The 19,095-nt window shown below is 41.6% G+C and overlaps 1 protein-coding gene across 8 annotated transcripts in view; it reads left to right on the top strand.

Annotated features, from left to right (window-relative positions):
• The window catches only part of gas2a (growth arrest-specific 2a), a 257,222-nt gene that overhangs the window by 155,970 nt on the left and 82,157 nt on the right, over positions 1 to 19,095 (top strand). For all 8 annotated transcript variants that reach the window (XM_072592740.1, XM_072592743.1, XM_072592738.1 and 5 more), the window contains one exon: positions 1,446 to 1,584. In XM_072592740.1, coding sequence (XP_072448841.1) covers positions 1,446 to 1,584 — 139 coding nt within the window. The remainder of the gene's footprint in view (positions 1 to 1,445; positions 1,585 to 19,095) is intronic.

Below are 19,095 nucleotides of genomic sequence, written 5' to 3'. Positions count from 1 at the left end.
GAAATGTTTGAGTCAGTGCCACCGGTCCATGCCCATTTTTGTTTGCAGTTTGAATTGGAGTGAGTCATCAGGCAGATGTTAAAGTTCATTTCAGAAATGGGTTGAATAATCATTTATTCAGAGTGGAGAAGTGTTGATCAGGAAGTGCAATAAATTGTTTTCCTTACACTGTACAAACAATAAATCATTTATTTTCAAGTCTGGTACACAAATACAACAAGTAATGGCAGTGCATGCACACTGGTTAAGAATTACTAGATTTATTCTACTTCAGACTTTCTTATGATTGAGAAAAATGTAAGCTTAATATTTAACTTGTGGTGACCTACCACAGGGGGTAGCAGGTGTTTCTCCCATCATTTTTAAAAGTCAGCAAAAACAGATTCATTGAGGAATTCATTGTCATGGTGCCCAGTTTACAGACACCAAACAGGAAAATATGGTTTATGTGCTACTTAACTAGCAGTCCTTAAAGAGCCTGCTGAAGTTCACTATGAAAAAGGTAAGTTGATTTAAAAAGAAAGGTTTACCTGAATGAAGAGCCAGATGTGTTTCTCCCAGCCCCACCGTAAAACTGGAGATTATAGCTGCACTCTGTGCTCGACTCTTCTTCCTGATCATTTCATCACTGCCCCAATCCTTTAACTCCTAATAGCACCCTTCCTTCCTATCTCTCTGTTAAGATCATCTTCCTTCAGTCTGATCACTCCCATCCCCTGCCCTGGACCTATCGGAGATCCATTGTCAGCTGTGGAGCAAATATTTCATATAGATGTTGCTTACATTACTGCTTCTTTTACATTACTGCTTCTTTTACATTACTGCTTCTTTTATCTTTGTAATAAATGTTAAGCAGATTTCTCTAAGTGCAGTATTAAGCACAATGCACAATGGATTCTGAATAAAAATCACCTCAGAACTTAGTAATAAGATGCAATACCAGCAGATGTATCAAATAATGCTGACACTGTAAACATCTCATTATCAGCCCCAAACTCTGGAGTACGATTTGTGATTTTTTTCTGTGCTGCAGTTTGATGTATATACTGCTTTTTGTTGCATATGGTGCAGGGTGGGATGCATCGTGAGCTTACGAGTTAGTTTAACCTTGCCATTGAAAAGACTTTGTTGCAGTCATCCCTAATCTGACAATGAAGATTAAAATATGTGAAATAGTTTTTCCTTCCCCAGCCTGAACATTTCTGTATAATTGCTTCCATTCCTGTGTAATGTCTTTCATATCAGTATCACTGGTGTTTCAAAAGGTAAAGCTAATTTTGGCAGGCATTATACATGAATGGAAACAATTAAATTAAAATTGTACACTTCAACACAGATAACTTACACCACTCCACATAATCAAGTCAAGACTCAGCTGGCGAATTTGTGCATGTTGATTCATTTAACAATTCATGATATCTGAACTGTTTTTCTTTGAAATCCAGATTTGGAGTAGAGCCATCAGGATTGGTCAAACTGGAAAAAGAAATCGAACAGGAAGAGTCCCATTCGGCACCTCCCCCATCTCCAACTCCAACTAAATCGCCTGGAAAGAAGAGTGCAGGAAAGTTATTGGATGATGCAGTAAGTAAAACCATGAATTTCAATTAAAGTAACAAGTAGGTAGAAACACCTTTCCTACCTTAGTCCAAACAATGATTGGCATCCTGTCTCGTTTGGATGCTCATCCTGTCATTTAAAAGTACACATACAATGAGCGTATTTCCCTCCTTCTGTATCAGAACAATTCTGTGTTTCTGTCTGTGAAAAGTGACAAGTCCAGCCAGTAGTGAGCTCTCGATTTGGCTTTGAAAGCTGATGTGTTATCCAGAACCAGAAAAATATTGATTTACAGCTTGATCTAACACCAGTTTTCCAGAGTTGGACTTTCCAGATCTCTCTATAGCATGATTTAGACAATAGACAATAGGTGCGGGAGTAGGTCATTTGGCCCTTTGACTCAGCACCACCAATCATTACGATCATGGCTAATCATCCACAGTCAGTATCCTGTTCCTGCCTTATCCCTGTAACCCTTGATTCCACTATCTTTAAGAGCTCTATCCAATGGCCTACCCCTTATTTTTAAACTGTGTCTTCTGGTTCTGGTCTCACCCATCAGCAGAAACATGCTTCCTGCCTCCAGAGTGTCCAATCCTTTAATAATCTTATATGTCTCAATAAGATCCCTTCTCATCCTTCTAAAGACAAGTGTATACAAGCCCAGTCTCTCCAATCTTTCAATATAGGACAGTCCCACCATTCCAGGAATTGACCTCACGAACCTACGCTGCACTCCCTCAATAGCTAGAATGTCCTTCCTCACATTTGGAGACCAAAACTGCACACAATACTCCAGGTGCGGTCTCACCAGGGCCCTGTACAGCTGCAAAAGGACATCTTTGCTTCTATACTCAATTCCTCTTGTTATGAAGGCCAGCATGCTATTAGCTTTCTTCACTCCCTGCTGTACCCTCATGCTTGCTTTCATTGACCGATGTACAAGAACACCTAGATCTTGTTCTACTTTCCCTATACCTAAATTGACTCCATTTAGGTAGTAATCTGCCTTCCTGTTCTTGCCACCAAAGTGGATAACCACACATTTATCCACATTAAACTGCATTTGCCATGCATCTATCCACTCACCTAGCCTGTCCAAGTCACCCTGTATTCTCATAACATTCTCCTCATATTGCATCCTGCCACCCAGCTTTGTGTCATCAGCAAATTGCTAATATTACTTTTAATGCCTTCAACTATATTATTAATGTATATTGTAAACAGCTGCAGTCCCAGCACTGATCCCTGCAGCACACCACTGGTCACCGCCTGCCATTCCATAAGGGACCCGTTTATCACTACTCTTTGCTTCCTGTCAGCCAGCCAATTTTCAATCCAAGTCAGTATTTTGCCCTTAAAACATGTGCCCTAATTTTGCTCATTAATGTCCAATGTGGGACTTTACCAAAGGCTTTCTGAAAGTCCCGGTACACCACATCCACTTGTCCATCTTCATAGTTACATCCTCAAAACATTCCAGAAGATTAGTCAAGCACAATTTCCTCTTCATAAATCCATGCTGACCCTGACCTATCCTGTTACTGCTATCCAAATAAGTCGTAATTTAATCTTTTATAATTGACTCCAGCATCTTTCCCACCACTGATGTCAGGCTAACTGGTCTATAATTCCCTGTTTTCTCTCTCCCTCCTTTCTTGAAAAGTGGGACAACATTAGCCACCCTCCAATTCACAGGAATTGATCCCGAATCTATAGAACATTGGAAAATGATTACCAATGCATCCATGATTTCTCGAGCCACCTCCTTAAGTACCCTGGGATGCTGACCATCAGGTCCTGGGGACTTATCAGCCTTCAGCCCTATCCAACGTCATTTCCTGCCTAATATAAATTCCCTGCAGTTCATTCATTACCCTAGGTCCTTCAGCCACTATTACATCTGGGAGATTGCTTGTGTCTTCCCCAGTGAAGACAGTTCCAAAGTACCTATTCAACTCTTCTGCCATTTTCTTGTTCCCCATAATAAATTCATCTGTTTCTGTCTTCAAGGGCCCAATTTTAGTCTTAACCATTTTTTTTCTTTTCACATACCTAAAAAAACTTTTACTATCCTCCTTCATATTTTTGGCCAGTTTGCCTTCATACCTCATTTTTTCTCAGCGTATTGCCTTTTTAGTTATCCTCTGTTGCTCTTTAAAAGTTTCCCAGTCCTCCAACTTCCTGCTCATCTTTGCTATGTTATACTTCACTTTTATGTTTATACAGTCCTTAACTTCCGTCATCAGCCATGCCCGTCCCTGTCTTCCCTTAGGATCTTTCTTCCTTTTTGGAATGAACCACTCCTGCACCTTCTGCATTATACCCAGAAATACCTGCCATTGTTGTTCCACTGCCATCCCTGCTAGGGTATTGAACCATTGAACTTTGGCCAGCTCCTCCCTCATAGCTCCATAGTTCCCTTTGTTCAACTGCAATGCTGACACTTCCGATTCTCCCTTCTCCCTCTCAAGTTGCAGATTAAAACTTATCATATTATGGTCATTACCTCCAAATGACTCCTTTACTTCGAGGTCCCTGATCAAATCCGGTTCGTTGCACAATACCAGATCCAGAATTGCTTTCTTCCTGGTAGGTTCCAGTACAAGCTGTTCTAAGAATCCATCTCGGTGACACTCCACAAACTCCCTTTCTTGGGGGCCAGTACCACCCAGTACCAACTACCTGCATGTTGAAATCCCCCATAACAACTGTAGTATAATACCTTTGCAACAGGCCAATTTCAACTCCTTATTCAACTTACACCCTACATCCAGATTACTATTTGGATGTAATCCAGGTGACTCCCATTAGGGTCTTTCTACCCTTAGAATTTCTCAGCTCTATCCATACTGACTCTACATCTTCTGATTGTATGTCCCCCTCGCAAGGGACTGAATATCATTCCTCACCAACAGTCCCAACCCATCCCCTGTGCCCGTCTGTCTGTCCTTTCAATAGCATGTATAGCCTTGAATATTCATTTCCTAGGGTCTGTCCACTCGAAGCCACATCTCAGTTATCCCCACATCGTACCTGCCAATTTCCAACTGAGCCTCAAACTCATCCACCTTATTTCTTATGTTTCGTGTATTCATATATAATATTTTAAATTTGTTACTCCCCTCAACCTTCCGATCAATCCCTATTTCACTTGACCATACTGTATGATCCCTTCTTGAGTTTTCTGCTCCATTGATTCTATTGCCTTTCATAACTTCTCTTATTCTCACTTGCCCTTTAATGTCCTTCTTAAATTTCCAGTTTGTCCCCTCCCCCCACTACTTACACCTGTGTTGCAGTGGCAAACCTGCCTGCCAAAATGCTGGTCCCCCACCTTGTATAATTTATCCGTACTGCAAAACATACCCCAGTGATCCAAGAATTTAAATCCTTGCTTCCTGCACCAGTTCCTCAGCCACACATTCAAGTCCATTATCCCCCTGTTCCTGCCCTCTCCAGCACGAGGAAGTGGAAGCAAACCGGAGATAACCACCTTGGAAGTCCTGTCTTTCAGCCTTCTTCCGAGTTCTCTGAAGTCCCACTGTAGAATGTCCCTCCTCTTCTTCCCGACATTATTTGTGCCGACATGCACCACCACCTCTGGCTCTTCACCTTCACCCTTGAGGATTTCCTGCACTCTGTCGGTGATGTCCTGGAATTTGGCACCAGGAAGGCAACACACCATCCTCAAATCCCACCTGTTGCCGCACAAACCCCTTTCAGTCCCTCTCATTATGGAGTCCCCTATTACCACAGCTCTGCATGATGACTGACTCCTCAGCTCTGCCTCCACACCAATTTTCGATTGGCAGACCTGTCCACCTCTTGGACTAGCAGTGTCGTCTGTCTCGACAGTTTCCAAGAGATTCAACCTGTTCACGATAGGTACTTCCCCTGGGGTCTCTTATACTTGAATAATCTCTTCCTTCCTCATCGTCATCTCCCTTCTCTCTTCTGGTATGCTCAGTGTAATGACCTTGCTGAAGATCTTGTCCAGAAAATTCTCGTTCTCTCGGATGAGCCTGAGGTCATCTAGTTCTTTCTTCAGTGCTGCAACATGCTCCTTCAGAAGCTGAATGTGTACACACTTTCCACAGCCATCAGTGTCCCTGACCTCCCACATTATGCACGCAGCACACTGAATCAGCTTGGCAGTCATGTCTTCACCATCTTCAAATGTGGCGTAATCTCCTCACTCAGCCTCTTCAACGAAGACTCCTGAGCCAAATCTCGCACTTTTCTCACCAGACACTTCCCTTGACCCCCTTTTTTTTGCTGTGAGTCTGTGAACTCTTAATTAGGTTAAAGGAGGAGGTTGGGAGGGAGGCCCTACTGTGTAAGACCTGGGGCCTAGAACACACCTACTTAAATAGTACTCATGAACCTTCCCAACAGCCTCTGTGCTCTGACCTCACTTCCGCCCAGCTCCCGCTGCTCTCTTTTACCTTAGCTAAGCTGCATTTTACCTGATGAAACCAAGACTATCTGCACAAATGCTAGAAATTTGACGTTATAAAGTGCAAGTGCTGAAAACTAACAAATCCTGATTAAATGACACCTCTTACGATAGGGTCTTTTCCTTTGGCTAGTGATTAGGGAGAAGAGGGGGTGACTGCAAATGAGTAAAGTAAGGGGACCTGGAAGGGAGGAGTGCAGGAACTTCAATCCTGGTTTGAGGTTTGTTCAGGTTGTTTGGATGGGGTTCTGAGCTAACTGACCGGGGGACTGCGATACATAAAGCCATTCGAGCTTGGAAAATAAAAGCAACTGAGTGGTGTAGGAAATAGTTAGTCAGGGGAATAGATATAGTTCTGTGTGGTCCTGAGCAAGAATCCAAATGGTTGTGTTGCATTTGGAACATCTGCTGTAGGCTGGAGAGGAATTTGTGGTGGGAGGAGAAAGATCCAGTGGTCATGGCTGAAGTTTATAGTAATGACATAGGTAGAACTAGAGAGAGATCCTGCTGCAGGAGTATGAGCAGTCATGGGCTGTCTTAAAAATCAGAATGACCAGGGCAATTATCTCTGAGTTGTTACCTGAGCCAAGCACATTGGTATATGGTAAAAAGTGATTAGAGAGATGAATGCATTGCTCAAAGATTGATGTCAGAAGAATAACTTTCAATTCATGGGACACTAGCACCAGAACATGGGAAGGTGGGAGCTGTTGGGATGGCCTACACCAGTATTACGCTGTAATTCTTATAATGGTGATACAGAGGGCTTAAACTATCTAGTTTCAGGACAAAACAAGTGAGGGAAAGTAAAGGGAACAAGTAAAGGGAAACAACAAGCTGATAGAATTAGGCAGCAATTTATATAATGATTATAGGAAGGGATTGAACATACACATATAAAAATGCATCAACAGATAAGGCCAAAGGTTGCAAGAATTGTTTTAAAAAGTGCTATCTGTGTGCACACAACATTTGTAACAAGAGATAAATATGTACGTCCTGACAGACATTACAGCCATTTCAAGGTGAACAAAGCTGGGACCTGAATGTAGAAGGGTATTTGACAAATCCAAATGACTAAAGGCTGGGAGAAATTACAGGGGTAACTCTGTTAATTAAGGAAGTCATTAGTGTAGCTTTGGGAGGTTACTAGAAAGATCAAGATGTGGAATCAGTTTAGGTTTAGATCACAAATAGCAAAAGTAAAACGAAGTTGGAGTGGTTTGCAGGTCTCCAACAGTTGATATTTTGTAGGACAGAGTATGCAGTAAGAAATAAATGGGGCAAGAACTGTATTATGATGATAATAGACATGAGGATTAGGAGAATCAGGTTGGAAAATTTAGAGATGGAAAGTGAGTGCTAGGGTATTTTTAGAGTCAGCCAGGAAGCAGTCTATTGTTCACATAAGAACAGAGGAATAAGAGTAGGCCATTCAACCCCTTGAGCCTGTACCATCATTTAATGATATCATGGCTGATCCATGGCCTAAATCCACATGCTTGCTTTTGGCCCATATCCCATAATACCTTTGCTTAAAAAAACCTTTATCTACCTCAGAATTAAAACTAACAGCTGACCTAGCATCAACTGTCATTTGTGGAAGAGAATTCCAAACCTCGACCACCCTTGATTTAGATTAGATTAGATTCCCCACGGTGTGGAAACAGACCCTTCAGCCCAACAGGTCCACACTGACCCAAAGAAGAGTAACCCAGACCCATTCCCCTACATTTACCCCTGACTAATCCACCTAACACTACAGGAAATTTTGCATGGCCAATTCAACTAACCCGTAGATCTTTGGACTGTGGGAGGAAACCGGAGCACCCAGAGGAAACCCATGCAGACACGGGGAGAATGTGCAAACTCTACACAGACAGTTGCCCGAGGCAGGAATTGAACCGGGGTCCCTGGCACTGTGAGGCAGCATTTTGAACCGCAGAGCCACCGTACCTTCTAACATCTCTTCTGAATGATCTGGCCCTAATTCTCAGACGATGCCCACATTTATTTTTGATTAGATTAGATTCCCGACAGTGTGGAAACCCACCCAAGACCTGTTTCCCTCTGACTAATGCACATAACACTATGGCAATTTAGCATGGCCAATTTTCCTGACTGGCACATCTTTGGACTGTGGGAGGAAACCGGAGAACCTGGTTCTCAGACATGGGGAGAATGTGCAAACTCCACACAGACAGTTGTCCAAGACTGGAATCAAATCTGGGTCCCTAGTGCCGTGAGGCAGCAGTGCGAACCACTGAGCCACCATGCTGCTCCATTTCTAGAATCTCCAAAAGGGAACTAGTTTATCTTTATCGACCCTGTCTTTTCCTGTTACTATCTTGAAGACTTTGATGAGATAGCCCTTTATCGATCTAAATTCTAGAGAAAATAGGGCTAATTTGTATAATCTCTCATCATAACTTAACCCCTGAAGTCCAGGTATCATTCTTGTAAGTCAGGGAACTACAGACCGGTGAGCCTGACGTCGGTGGTGGGCAAGTGGTTGGAGGGAACCCTGAGGGACAGGATGGATGTGTATTTGGAAAGGCGAGGACTGATTAGGGATATTGAACATGGCTTTGTGTGTGGGAAATCATGTCTCAAAACTTGATTGATTTTTTTGAAGAAGTAACAAAGAAGATTGATGAGGGGAAAGCGGTATATGTGATCTATATGGATTTCAGTAAGGTGTTTGACAAGGTTCCCCATGGGAGATTGATTAGCAAGGTTAGGTCTCACGGAATACAGGGAAAACTAACCATTTGGATACAGAACTGGCTCAAAGGTAGAAGACAGAGGGTGGTGGTGGAGGATTGTTTTTCAGACTGGAGGCCTGTGACCAGTGGAGTGCCACAAGCAGCGGTGCTGGGACTTCTACTTTTTGTCATTTACATAAATGATTTGGATGCAAGCATAAGATGTACAGTTAGTAAGTTTGCAGATGACATCAAAATTGGAGGTGTAGTAGACAGCAAAGAGATTACAGCCTCAGATTACAACAGGATCTTGACGAGATGAGCCAATGGGCTGAGAAGTGGCAGATGTAGTTTAATTCAAATAAATGCAAGGTGCTGCATTTTGGGAAAGCAAATCTTAGCAGGACTTATACACTTAATGGTAAAGTCCTAGGGAGTGTTGCTGAACAAAGAGACCTTGGAGTACAGGTTCATAGCTCCTTGAAAGTGGAGTCGCAGGTAGATAGGATAGTGAAGAAGGCGTTTGGTATGCTTTCCTTTATTGGTCAGTGTATTGAGTACAGGAGTTGGGAGGTCATGTTGCGGCTGTACAGGACATTGCTTAGGCCACTGTTGGAATATTGTGTGCAATTCTGGACTCCTTCCTATCAGAAAGATGTTGTGAAACTTGAAAGGGTTCATAAAAGATTTACAAGAATGTTGCTAGGATTGTAGGATTTGAGCTCCAGGGAGAGGCTGAACAGGCTGGGGCTGTTTTCCTGGAGGGTGAGGCTGAGGGGTGACCTTATAGAGATTTACAAACTTTTGAGGGGCATGGATAGGGTAAATAGGCAAAGTCTTTTCCCTGGGGTGGGGGAGTCCAGAACTAGAGGGCATAGGTTTAGGGTGAGAGAGGAAAGATATGAAAGAGACCTATGGGGCAACCTTTTCACACACAGGGTGATACGTGTATGGAATGAGCTGCCAGAGGATGTGGTGGAGGCTGGTACAATTGCAACATTTAAGAGACATTTGAATGGGTATATGAATAGGAAGGGTTTGGAGGGACATGGGCTGGGTGCTAGCAGGTGAGACTAGATTGGGTTGGGATATCTGGTCGGCATGGACGGGTTGGACTGAAGGGTCTGTTTCCATGCTGTACATCTCTATGACTCCATGTTGTACTCCCTCCAAGGCCAATATGTTTTTCCTAAGGTGTGGTACCCACATCTCGTATTGTACACCAAATGGGGTCAGGGTTTTTTAAAAGAACTACAGCATCAGTTATGATCAGATAATGTGCCAAAAAACAATAAGAAATTAGAGCAGGAGAAGGCTATTCAGGCCTTCAAACCCCTCAATCATTCATTGAGATAGTGGGTGATCTTTTATTTCAACACTATTTTCTTGCATTATCCCCATATTCCTTGGTGTTTTTCATATGTGAAAATCTATCAACCTCTGTGTTGATCATATGCAATGATGAGACAAGATTAATCAATAACCTTGTGACAAATGAGCTTCTAGATTTCAGTGACCATGCATGAAAGAATTTCATGTTCAGTTTGAAAGAAAGAAGTGAGAATCTATGACTTTTTTTTAAACCTATTAGGTTTCCACCAGGATCTTGCCTGGTCTGGAGGGAAGGTCTTATGAGGAAAGGCTGAGAGACTTGGGTCTGTTCTCATTGAAAAGAAGAAGGCTAAGAGGGAATTTGATAGAGACATACAAGATGATCAAAGGATTAGATAGGGTAGACAGTGAAAGTCTTTTTCCTAGGATGATGACGTCAGCTTGTATGAGGGGCCATAATTACAAATTGAGGGGTGATAGATTTAAGACAGATGTCAGAGGCAGGTTCTTTATGCAGAGAGTGGTAAGGGCGTGGAATGCCCTACCTGCTAATGTAGTCAACTCAGCCACGTTAGGGAGATTTAAACAATCCTTAGATAAGCACATGGATGATTTTGGGATAATGTAGGGGGACGAGCTGAGAATAGTTCACAGGTCGGTGCAACATCGAGGGCTGAAGGGCCTGTTTTGTATTGTATTGTTCTATGTTCTATAAAAGTAACTCTAGGGATATAGAGACAGATTCTGTTAGGCTGAACTAGGAACCTAGCTTAAAGGGGAGGAAAGTAAGTTGCACTGGATTTTGTTTCAAAGGAGATATTTAAAATTTGCAAAAAAGTTGAAGAAAGGTTCCTTCAAAGGGATACATCATACATGGCTAAAGAGATTAAAGATAGTATTAAATTGAAAGAAACACTGTACATATGCACTAAGACTGGTGGTGGGTCAGAGGATTGGACAGAAGTAGGAGCAGAAGTAGACCATTTGGACCTTCTGTTTGCTCCATCATTTAATCAGATTATGGTTGATCTGTTTGTGTTTGAATTCCATCTTCCCATCTATCCCTGATAATCTTTGATTCCCCATCAAACAAGAACCTGTCTACCTCCATCTTAAAGATACTCAATGAACCCATCTCCAGAGCCTTCAGTACCAGAATATTGTGAGAAAAAAAACTCTCTGAAACCCCGTCCTAAAAAGACAACCACAAATTTTAAAACAGAGTCCCCTAGTTCTGGACTCACCCACAAGGGGAAATGAAATTTCCATTCCCGCCTGGTCCAGACTGTTCATGATCATACATTCATCAATCAGGTCATGCCTCACTCTTCCAAGCTCAAATAGAAACAAGCACAGCCTTTCCTCATAAAATAACCCATTTAATTATAGACATCAATCTAGTAAACCACCTCTGCACTGCCTCCAAAGTATTTACGTCTTTCCTTAAATAAGGAGACCAAAACCATATTCAAAATGTAGTTTCACCAGTGGCTTGCAGAACTGAAGCATAACATTGCTGCTTTTATAGAAACCGAAAGAACTGCAGATGCTGGATATCTGAAACAAAAACAGAAATCGCTGGAAAATCTCAGCAGGTTTGCCAGCAGGACTGGACCTGAATCGTTAACTCTGATTTCTCTCCTCAGATGCTGCCAAACCTGCTGGAATTTTTCAGCGATTTCTGTTATCATTGCTTTTTATGTTCAACTCTCCCAGTAATAATGGGTAGCATGCCATTAGTCATATTAATCCTGTACCGGCATACTAACTTCTTATGACTTACACTCTCAAATACTTAGATCCCTCTACATTTTGGAATTCTGCATTTTTATTCTTCCTGCCAAAGTGAAAGGTTTCATATTTTCTCACAATGTAATTTACCTTTCAGACTTGTGCCCACTCATACATCCTATCTTTACCTATTTACAACCTTCTTATGTTCTCTTCACAACATGCTTTCTACCCTGTCTTGTGTCATCTGTAAATTTAACTTCCAAGTCATTGATGTAAATTATAAAAAGTTGAGGCCCCAGAACAGTCCCTGTTGGACTCCAATTGTCACATCCTGCTAAACAGATAAAGATTCTTTTATGCACAGTCTCTGTTTGATGCCATCCAGCCAAATGTCTATGTAAGCCAGTACATTTACCTGTACACCTGTGCTTTAATTTGGCACGACATACTTTAGAACCAACAAAGAATAGCCAATGAGGTAAAGAAGGGGAGGTAAGTAGAGACAAAGTTAGCTCATAATACCAAAACAGACAAAAAGAATTTCGAAAAGTATTTCAATAGAAAGAAAATAACTAAAGTTAATTTGCTGTCTAGAGATTGAATCTGGGGAATTGATAGTAAAAAGCAAAAGATGGTGGCAGTTTTGAAGGGGGTTTATGACTGAAATCATGGAAAATGGATAATTCCCTAAAGATAATCGAAGATAAAGATGTGATGAAGAGGTATAAATATAGAACAATCACCTTTATCAAAGCAAATACATTAGAAAAACTAAGGAAGCTAAAACTCGCCAAGTTCCAGAACCAAACGGCCTGCATTTTAGGGTCAGAAAGGAAATGGTGGTGCGATCGTGATGCATTAGTTACTGAAATAACTCCACAGAGGCCAGTATCCTGTCACCAAGTCACCCTTTATTGACACGTGGAGAGTCCTTGACAATGATCCAGCTTCCTCAGACCCAACTCTTAGAGTGAACAGGATGCCCAACACTCCTGTTCTTATCTATCAGCCAAGGCTCCCTGATTGGACTGGATTAACATCCCCAATCAGGGAATCATATTTTATGAGGTCCACCTGGCTGACCTCATTATAATCATTTCAGTTACAAACTCACTAAATTCCTTAGATTTTGCAGTGGTCCCAACAGCTAGGAAAACAGCAAATGTAACACATGTATTCAAGAAAGGAGGGAAACAGATAGAAGGAAATTCTAAGCCAATTGCCCTAACATCTGTAATCTATTAAAAAGGAAGCTGTTGCAGGATACTGAGCATATCATGATTTATCAGGCAGACCCAGTATAGCTTTATCAAAGGAAACTGGTGTTTAACTATTGTTATGGACTAGGCCAGACCCCTCAAAACATTTTTGAGCAGGTAGACAAGACTGTAACTTTGCCTTTTGTTTTAGCTATGTGTATAGTGGATATTCCTGGAGTAAATTAGCTGGTTCAACTGCCAAGTTTTAAACAAACAAAATTTATTTACAAAGTTACGGAATGAAAAGAACCAAAAACAAAATAACGGATAACTTACCCTATCCAAACCAGACTTCATGATGCTGTTCCACAAATACTTGCAACAGCCCCAGTACACAGATCCCTTAGCACAAACAATAAAAATGAAACTAACTAGGGGTTACAGGCTTGAGGTTAGAGAAAGAGAGGTCAGCAGCCTGTTTCACACATCCCCTACTGTAACTGTTCTGAATAAAAAAAACTCTCAAAGGCTAGCTACGCAGCTAGCTGGCTGCTCCCCTTTGATTATACTGGATTTTTTTAAAGACATGAAAGCTTTTAGCCTGAAGCACTATCAATTAGAGATAAACAAAGGGCCCCAATAAATCTTCCAAACCCAGCCTAGTTGGAACCTGGCCACTTAGCCCCTCTCTGGAAAAATACCCAAGGGCATTGAGTTGTAAAACTATGTAAAAAGAACTGGTACTGTGACACTATTAACTAAAAACTGAAAAAGTTCTGAGGAAAGATCATTGGACCCAAAACATTAACTTTGATTTTTCTCCACAGACACTGCCAGACTGACTGAAATTTTCCAGCAATTTATTTGTTTGCGTTTAACTATTCTATTTGAGTATTTGATAAGGTAGCAACCATGCTGGACAGAGGGGAACTAGTAGATGTAGTTACTAGTAGATGTAGTTACTAGTAGATGTAGATGTAGTTACATGGATTTCCAAAACATTATACAAGGTGCCACATTATAGATTGTTCCACAAGTTATGAGAACATCAAGTCAGTAGTAACATATTAACATGGATAAAAGTTTGGTTAGCTTTCAGAAAATAGAGAGTGGGAATATATAGCTCATTCTCAGGTTGCCAAACTATCATGAGTAAGAGTGCCACAGGAATCAGCATTATGTCCTGCAATATTTAAAATCTCCATCAACGATTTAGATCAATGAAGTGACTGTATGATTGCTAATTTTGCCAGTGACACCAAAATAGGGAGGAAATTAAGTTATCGTGGAGAGGTAGAGAGTCTGTAAAGATATAGATAGATTATGTGAGTGTCCAAAAAATGGCAGATGGAGTATAGTGGTCATCAAATCCCACTGGGAGAAAGTGAGGACGGCACATGCTGGAGATGAGTCAAAGTTGTGGCACTGGAAAAGCACAGCCATTCAGGCAGCATCCAAGAAGCAGGAGAGTCGACATTTTGAACATAACGTTCCTGATGAAGGGCTTATGCCTGAAACGTCGACTCTCCTGCTGCTCGGATGCTGCCTACTGGCTGTGCTTTTCCAGTGCTACACCTTTTGAATCAAACCTGGCTGTTCTACTAGCCACACCATTTAGAATCATCCAGCATGGAAACAGACTCTTCAGTCCAACTCATCCATGTCGACCAGGCATCCTAAACTGAACTAGTCCTATTTGCCTGCAATTGGCCCATATCCCTCTAAACCTTTCCTATTCAAGCCTATTAAAGGTTGCAATTGTACTCTTCTATACTACTTCCTCTGGCACTCGTTCCATTTATGCACCATCCTCTATGTAAAAAAGTTGCCCCTTAAGTCTCTTTTAAATCTTTACTCTCTTACCTTAAACTAGTGTGCTTCCAATTAAACCTGTTGGATTATAACCTGGTGTTGTGTGATTTTTAACCTTAAACCTATGTTTTCTCATTTTGGACTCCCCTACCCTGAGGAAATGATGTTGGCTATTCACCTCATCTATGCCTCTCTTGATTTTATACACATCCATAAGGTCACCCTTAAGCCTCCTACCCTCCAGGGAAAAATGTCCCAGCCTATCCAGCCTCTCCTTCTAACTTAAACCCTCCAGTCTCGGTAATGTCCTTCCAAATCTTTTTTGCACCCTTTCCAATTTGAAAATATCCTTCCTACAGCAGGATGATCAGAATTGTGTGCAATACTCCAAATGTGGCTCTACCAATCTCTTCTATAGATGTAACGTGACGTTCCAACTCATGTACTCAATGCTCTCACTGATGAAAACAAGAGTGTCAAACAACTTCTTCATCATCCTGTCTACCTGTGGTGCCACTTTCAAGGAACTATGTCTCTCTGTTCGACAACACTCCCCAGAACTACTGTTAACCATGTCATCCCTGCTCTGGTTTGTCTTATTAAAATGCAACATATCACATTTATCTAAATTCAGTTCCATCTGCCTTTTCTCAGCCCACTGACCCAGTTGATCAAGATGCCATGATACTCTTAGATATCCTTCTTCACTGTCCACTATCCCACCAATTTTGGTGTTATCCACAAATGTACGAACCATGCCTTCTATATTCTTATCCAGATCATTTAAATAAATGATGAATAACAGTCGACCCAGAACCAATCCTTGTGGAAAAATGCTGGTCACAGTCTGAACACCAACTTCTACCCCTACCCTCTGTCTCCTACCATCAAGCCAATTTTGTATCCAATTGGCTAGCTCTCTCTGGATCCCAAGTGATCTAACCTTACTAACCAGTCTACTATACTGAACTTTGTTGAAGACGCTACCACTCTGCCTTCATCTATCTTCCTGCTCGCCTTTTCAAAAAACTCAATCAACTTTGTGAGACATGACATCCCCACACATAAAGCCATGCTGACTATCCCTGATCAGCCCTTGCCTTTCCGAATGCATGTAGATCGTCTCTCAGAATCCTCTTCAACAACTTACCCACCACTGATGTCAGGTTCACCAGTCTGTAGTTTCCTGTAGGTAAAAACAATGACTGCAGATGCTGGAAACCAGATTCTGGATTAGTGGTGCTGGAAGAGCACAGCAGTTCAGGCAGTATCCAAGGAGCAGCGAAATCGACGTTTCGGGCAAAAGTCCTTCATCCAGCACCACTAATCCAGAATGTAGTTTCCTGTAACCTTTTTTAAATAGTGGGGCAATACTCGCCACATTTGTATAACTCTTTGTTCAGTAACAAAATAGCCAATTGATTCCCTTTTGTACTACTATCTAGAAGAAAATAGACTTTTACCAGGCATGTTTAATGAACTCAAAAGTAATCTGTTCTTTGTAAAATATTATCTTTTGAAAGAGGTGGAAAAGACTGTCTAACCTTTGAACTATAATCAAGAATTAGAAGTATGGTCCCTTAATCCAAAACACAGATGCACACAAAACATAAGATGCAACAGATTCTATATCATAAAGTTAGAAGTGGGATGTTGTGCAGATGATTATGAAATCAGGCTCGAAGGGCAGAATGGCCTACTCCTGCATCTATTGTCTATTGTCTATTGTCTATTGAAATGTTCAGCACCTTTCACAACTCCTCAGGTACTGAAACAGTCTATGTTCAAGCGCAGCAAGGCTTGAGCTAAGAAGTGACAAGTGACAGCCGCCATAAGTTTCAGGCAATGACTATCTCCAAAAGGGAAGAATCTATCCATTGTCTCTTGACATCAATGGTATAACCAGCGCTGAGGGGTTACTATTGACTGGAAATTGAACTGGACTAACTTATATAATGCTGTGCAACTCAAACAGTACTCAAGAAGCTTAACACCATCCAGGATAAAGCAGTCTGTTAGATTGGCACTACATCCACAAATGTTCACCCCCTCCACCCCTCCAATATACAGTAGCAACAGTGTGTGCTACCTACAAGATGTACTACAGAAATTCACCAAGGCTCCTGAGACAGCACTTTCCAGACTCGCGACCACTTTCATCTGGAAAGATAAGATGTGCAGATATATAGGAATATAACAATCTTCAAGCCCCCCACCCCAGAACCCCCAGACCCCCAGACCACCGCAAGTGTGTCTGCATCCTGATTTGAAATATCATACAATCATAGAGTATTTCTGGAAGCAGGGCCATTCAGTCCAACAAATCCACACCGGCCCTCCAAAAAACATCCCACCCAGATTGATCCCCCTACCTTATAACCCTGCATTTTCCATGGCTAATCCAGACAACTTACACAACCCTTTACATGATGGACAATTTAGCAGGGCCAATCCACCTAACTTGCACATCCTTGGACTGTGGGATGAAACCAGTATACCCAGAGGGAACCCATGCAGACACAGGGAGAATGTGCAAACCCCACACAGACAGTCACCCAAGGTTGGAATGGAACCCAGGTCCGTGACACTGTGAGGCAGCAGTGCTAACCACTGAGCCACTATGCTGCCCTACATCATCATTCCTTCACCATGCCCTCCCTTACAGAATTATAGGTCCATCTGCAATAAATGGGCAGCACCAGTTCAATCAGGCAGGTCATCTTCTCAAGGCCAGCTAGAACTAGGCAACAAATGTTGGCTCAGCCAGCAAAGCCATATTCCATGAATAAATAAAATTTAAAGGGTAAAAGAAAACCTCCTCTGTTGCCCAGGGTCTGACATGGGTCTTTCCCTGAACTGCTTCCAATGCAACTACATCCTTCCTTCAGGAAGGAGACTGAAACTGTGGATAGTATCACAATTTCTTGTATAGTTGGAAGAAGTCTTCACTCCCTTAATACTTGACCTCCCTTGCAATGAGGACCTGCCTGTAAACCTCCTTCCATCTTATAGTCCAAAGGACCAAAGATTTCTTCCAAATAAAGCACTGATACTTGTGCTTCCTTCAATCTAGTCTACTGTATTCAATCCTCACAATATGGTCTCCTGTACACTGAGTAAGCCAAATGCAGATGGGGTGACCACTTTGTGGAACACCTCCACTCAGTCTGTAAGCATATTCCTGAGCATCCTAATGCTTATCATTTTAATCCTCTACCTTGCTCCCACTTTCACCTTTCTGTTGTTGGCCTGCTGCAGTGTACCAATGAAGCTCTGCTTCCATTTTATTTTGCTGGTTAGTCATGAATTATTTTGAGTAAGTGGTCTGAAAAAGAAGTTCACACACTGATTTGTGTTGGAAATGGAACTTGTACTGACTTTAAGTGTGCTTCATGATTGAGTACAGTTCAGTTTAACCAATAGCACATATAATGCACTTTCATCCCACACTGAGTACTCATTCACAGCATTCTGCACTGGATCCTTTAGTACGAGCTTTAGCTAAACAACGGACTTGCAAAACAATTTCTGGACTGCTGTGTTTTTTTCCCCAGTATATTCTGTGAAGAATTAATCTCTAACTTCCATTCTGTGTAAAAGTAACCTTCAATTATAAAAATAGCACGAATCCAGATGTTTGGAAATTGCATCTGCAGTGAAAACTGTCTTTAGGTCTTCACTCTCAGCTCTGATCCCATAAGTCGTCTGGACAGAATTCTGCTAATGTTATCGCCAGATTTCAAACCTAAATCCTTCAATTGTATCAAATTCTGACCTCAGTGAAGCCAGAAATTAATTTTGAAATCTTTTGAAGTTTGGCATGTGGATTCAGAATGTTAATAAGTTTTACCTGTAAGTACTTACACCAAAGTCTGGTTCCGATAAATCAGCAATAAGTACTGGAGATTGTTATTTATAATTGAATTCTTGCTGATATTCTCAGAAAAGAAAGGTTAATCTAATATTTTATAAAATTAAGCGTGCTGCACATATGCTTGGAATAAAATGGATCTTGAAAACCTGGAAGTTATTAACACTAACAAAATGATCACTGTTAGAATCTGAGGCAGCACTTGGCTCAGACTGTTTTTTCTTGGAATGTACACTTTACATTGAACAGTACTCAGATAGTTTAAAAATGTGTTGCTGGAAAAGCGCAGCAGGTCAGGCAGCATCAAAGGAACAGGAGAATCGACGTTTCGGGCATAAGCCCTTCTTCAGGAATGAGGAGGGTGTGCCAAGCAGGCTAAGATAAAAGATAGGGAGGAGGGACTTGGGGGAGGGGCGTTGGGAA

This window comes from Chiloscyllium punctatum, chromosome 22 (assembly GCF_047496795.1).
Source record: "Chiloscyllium punctatum isolate Juve2018m chromosome 22, sChiPun1.3, whole genome shotgun sequence".
Taxonomy (NCBI): domain Eukaryota; kingdom Metazoa; phylum Chordata; class Chondrichthyes; order Orectolobiformes; family Hemiscylliidae; genus Chiloscyllium; species Chiloscyllium punctatum.
This window is presented reverse-complemented; position numbering and strand designations above follow the sequence as displayed.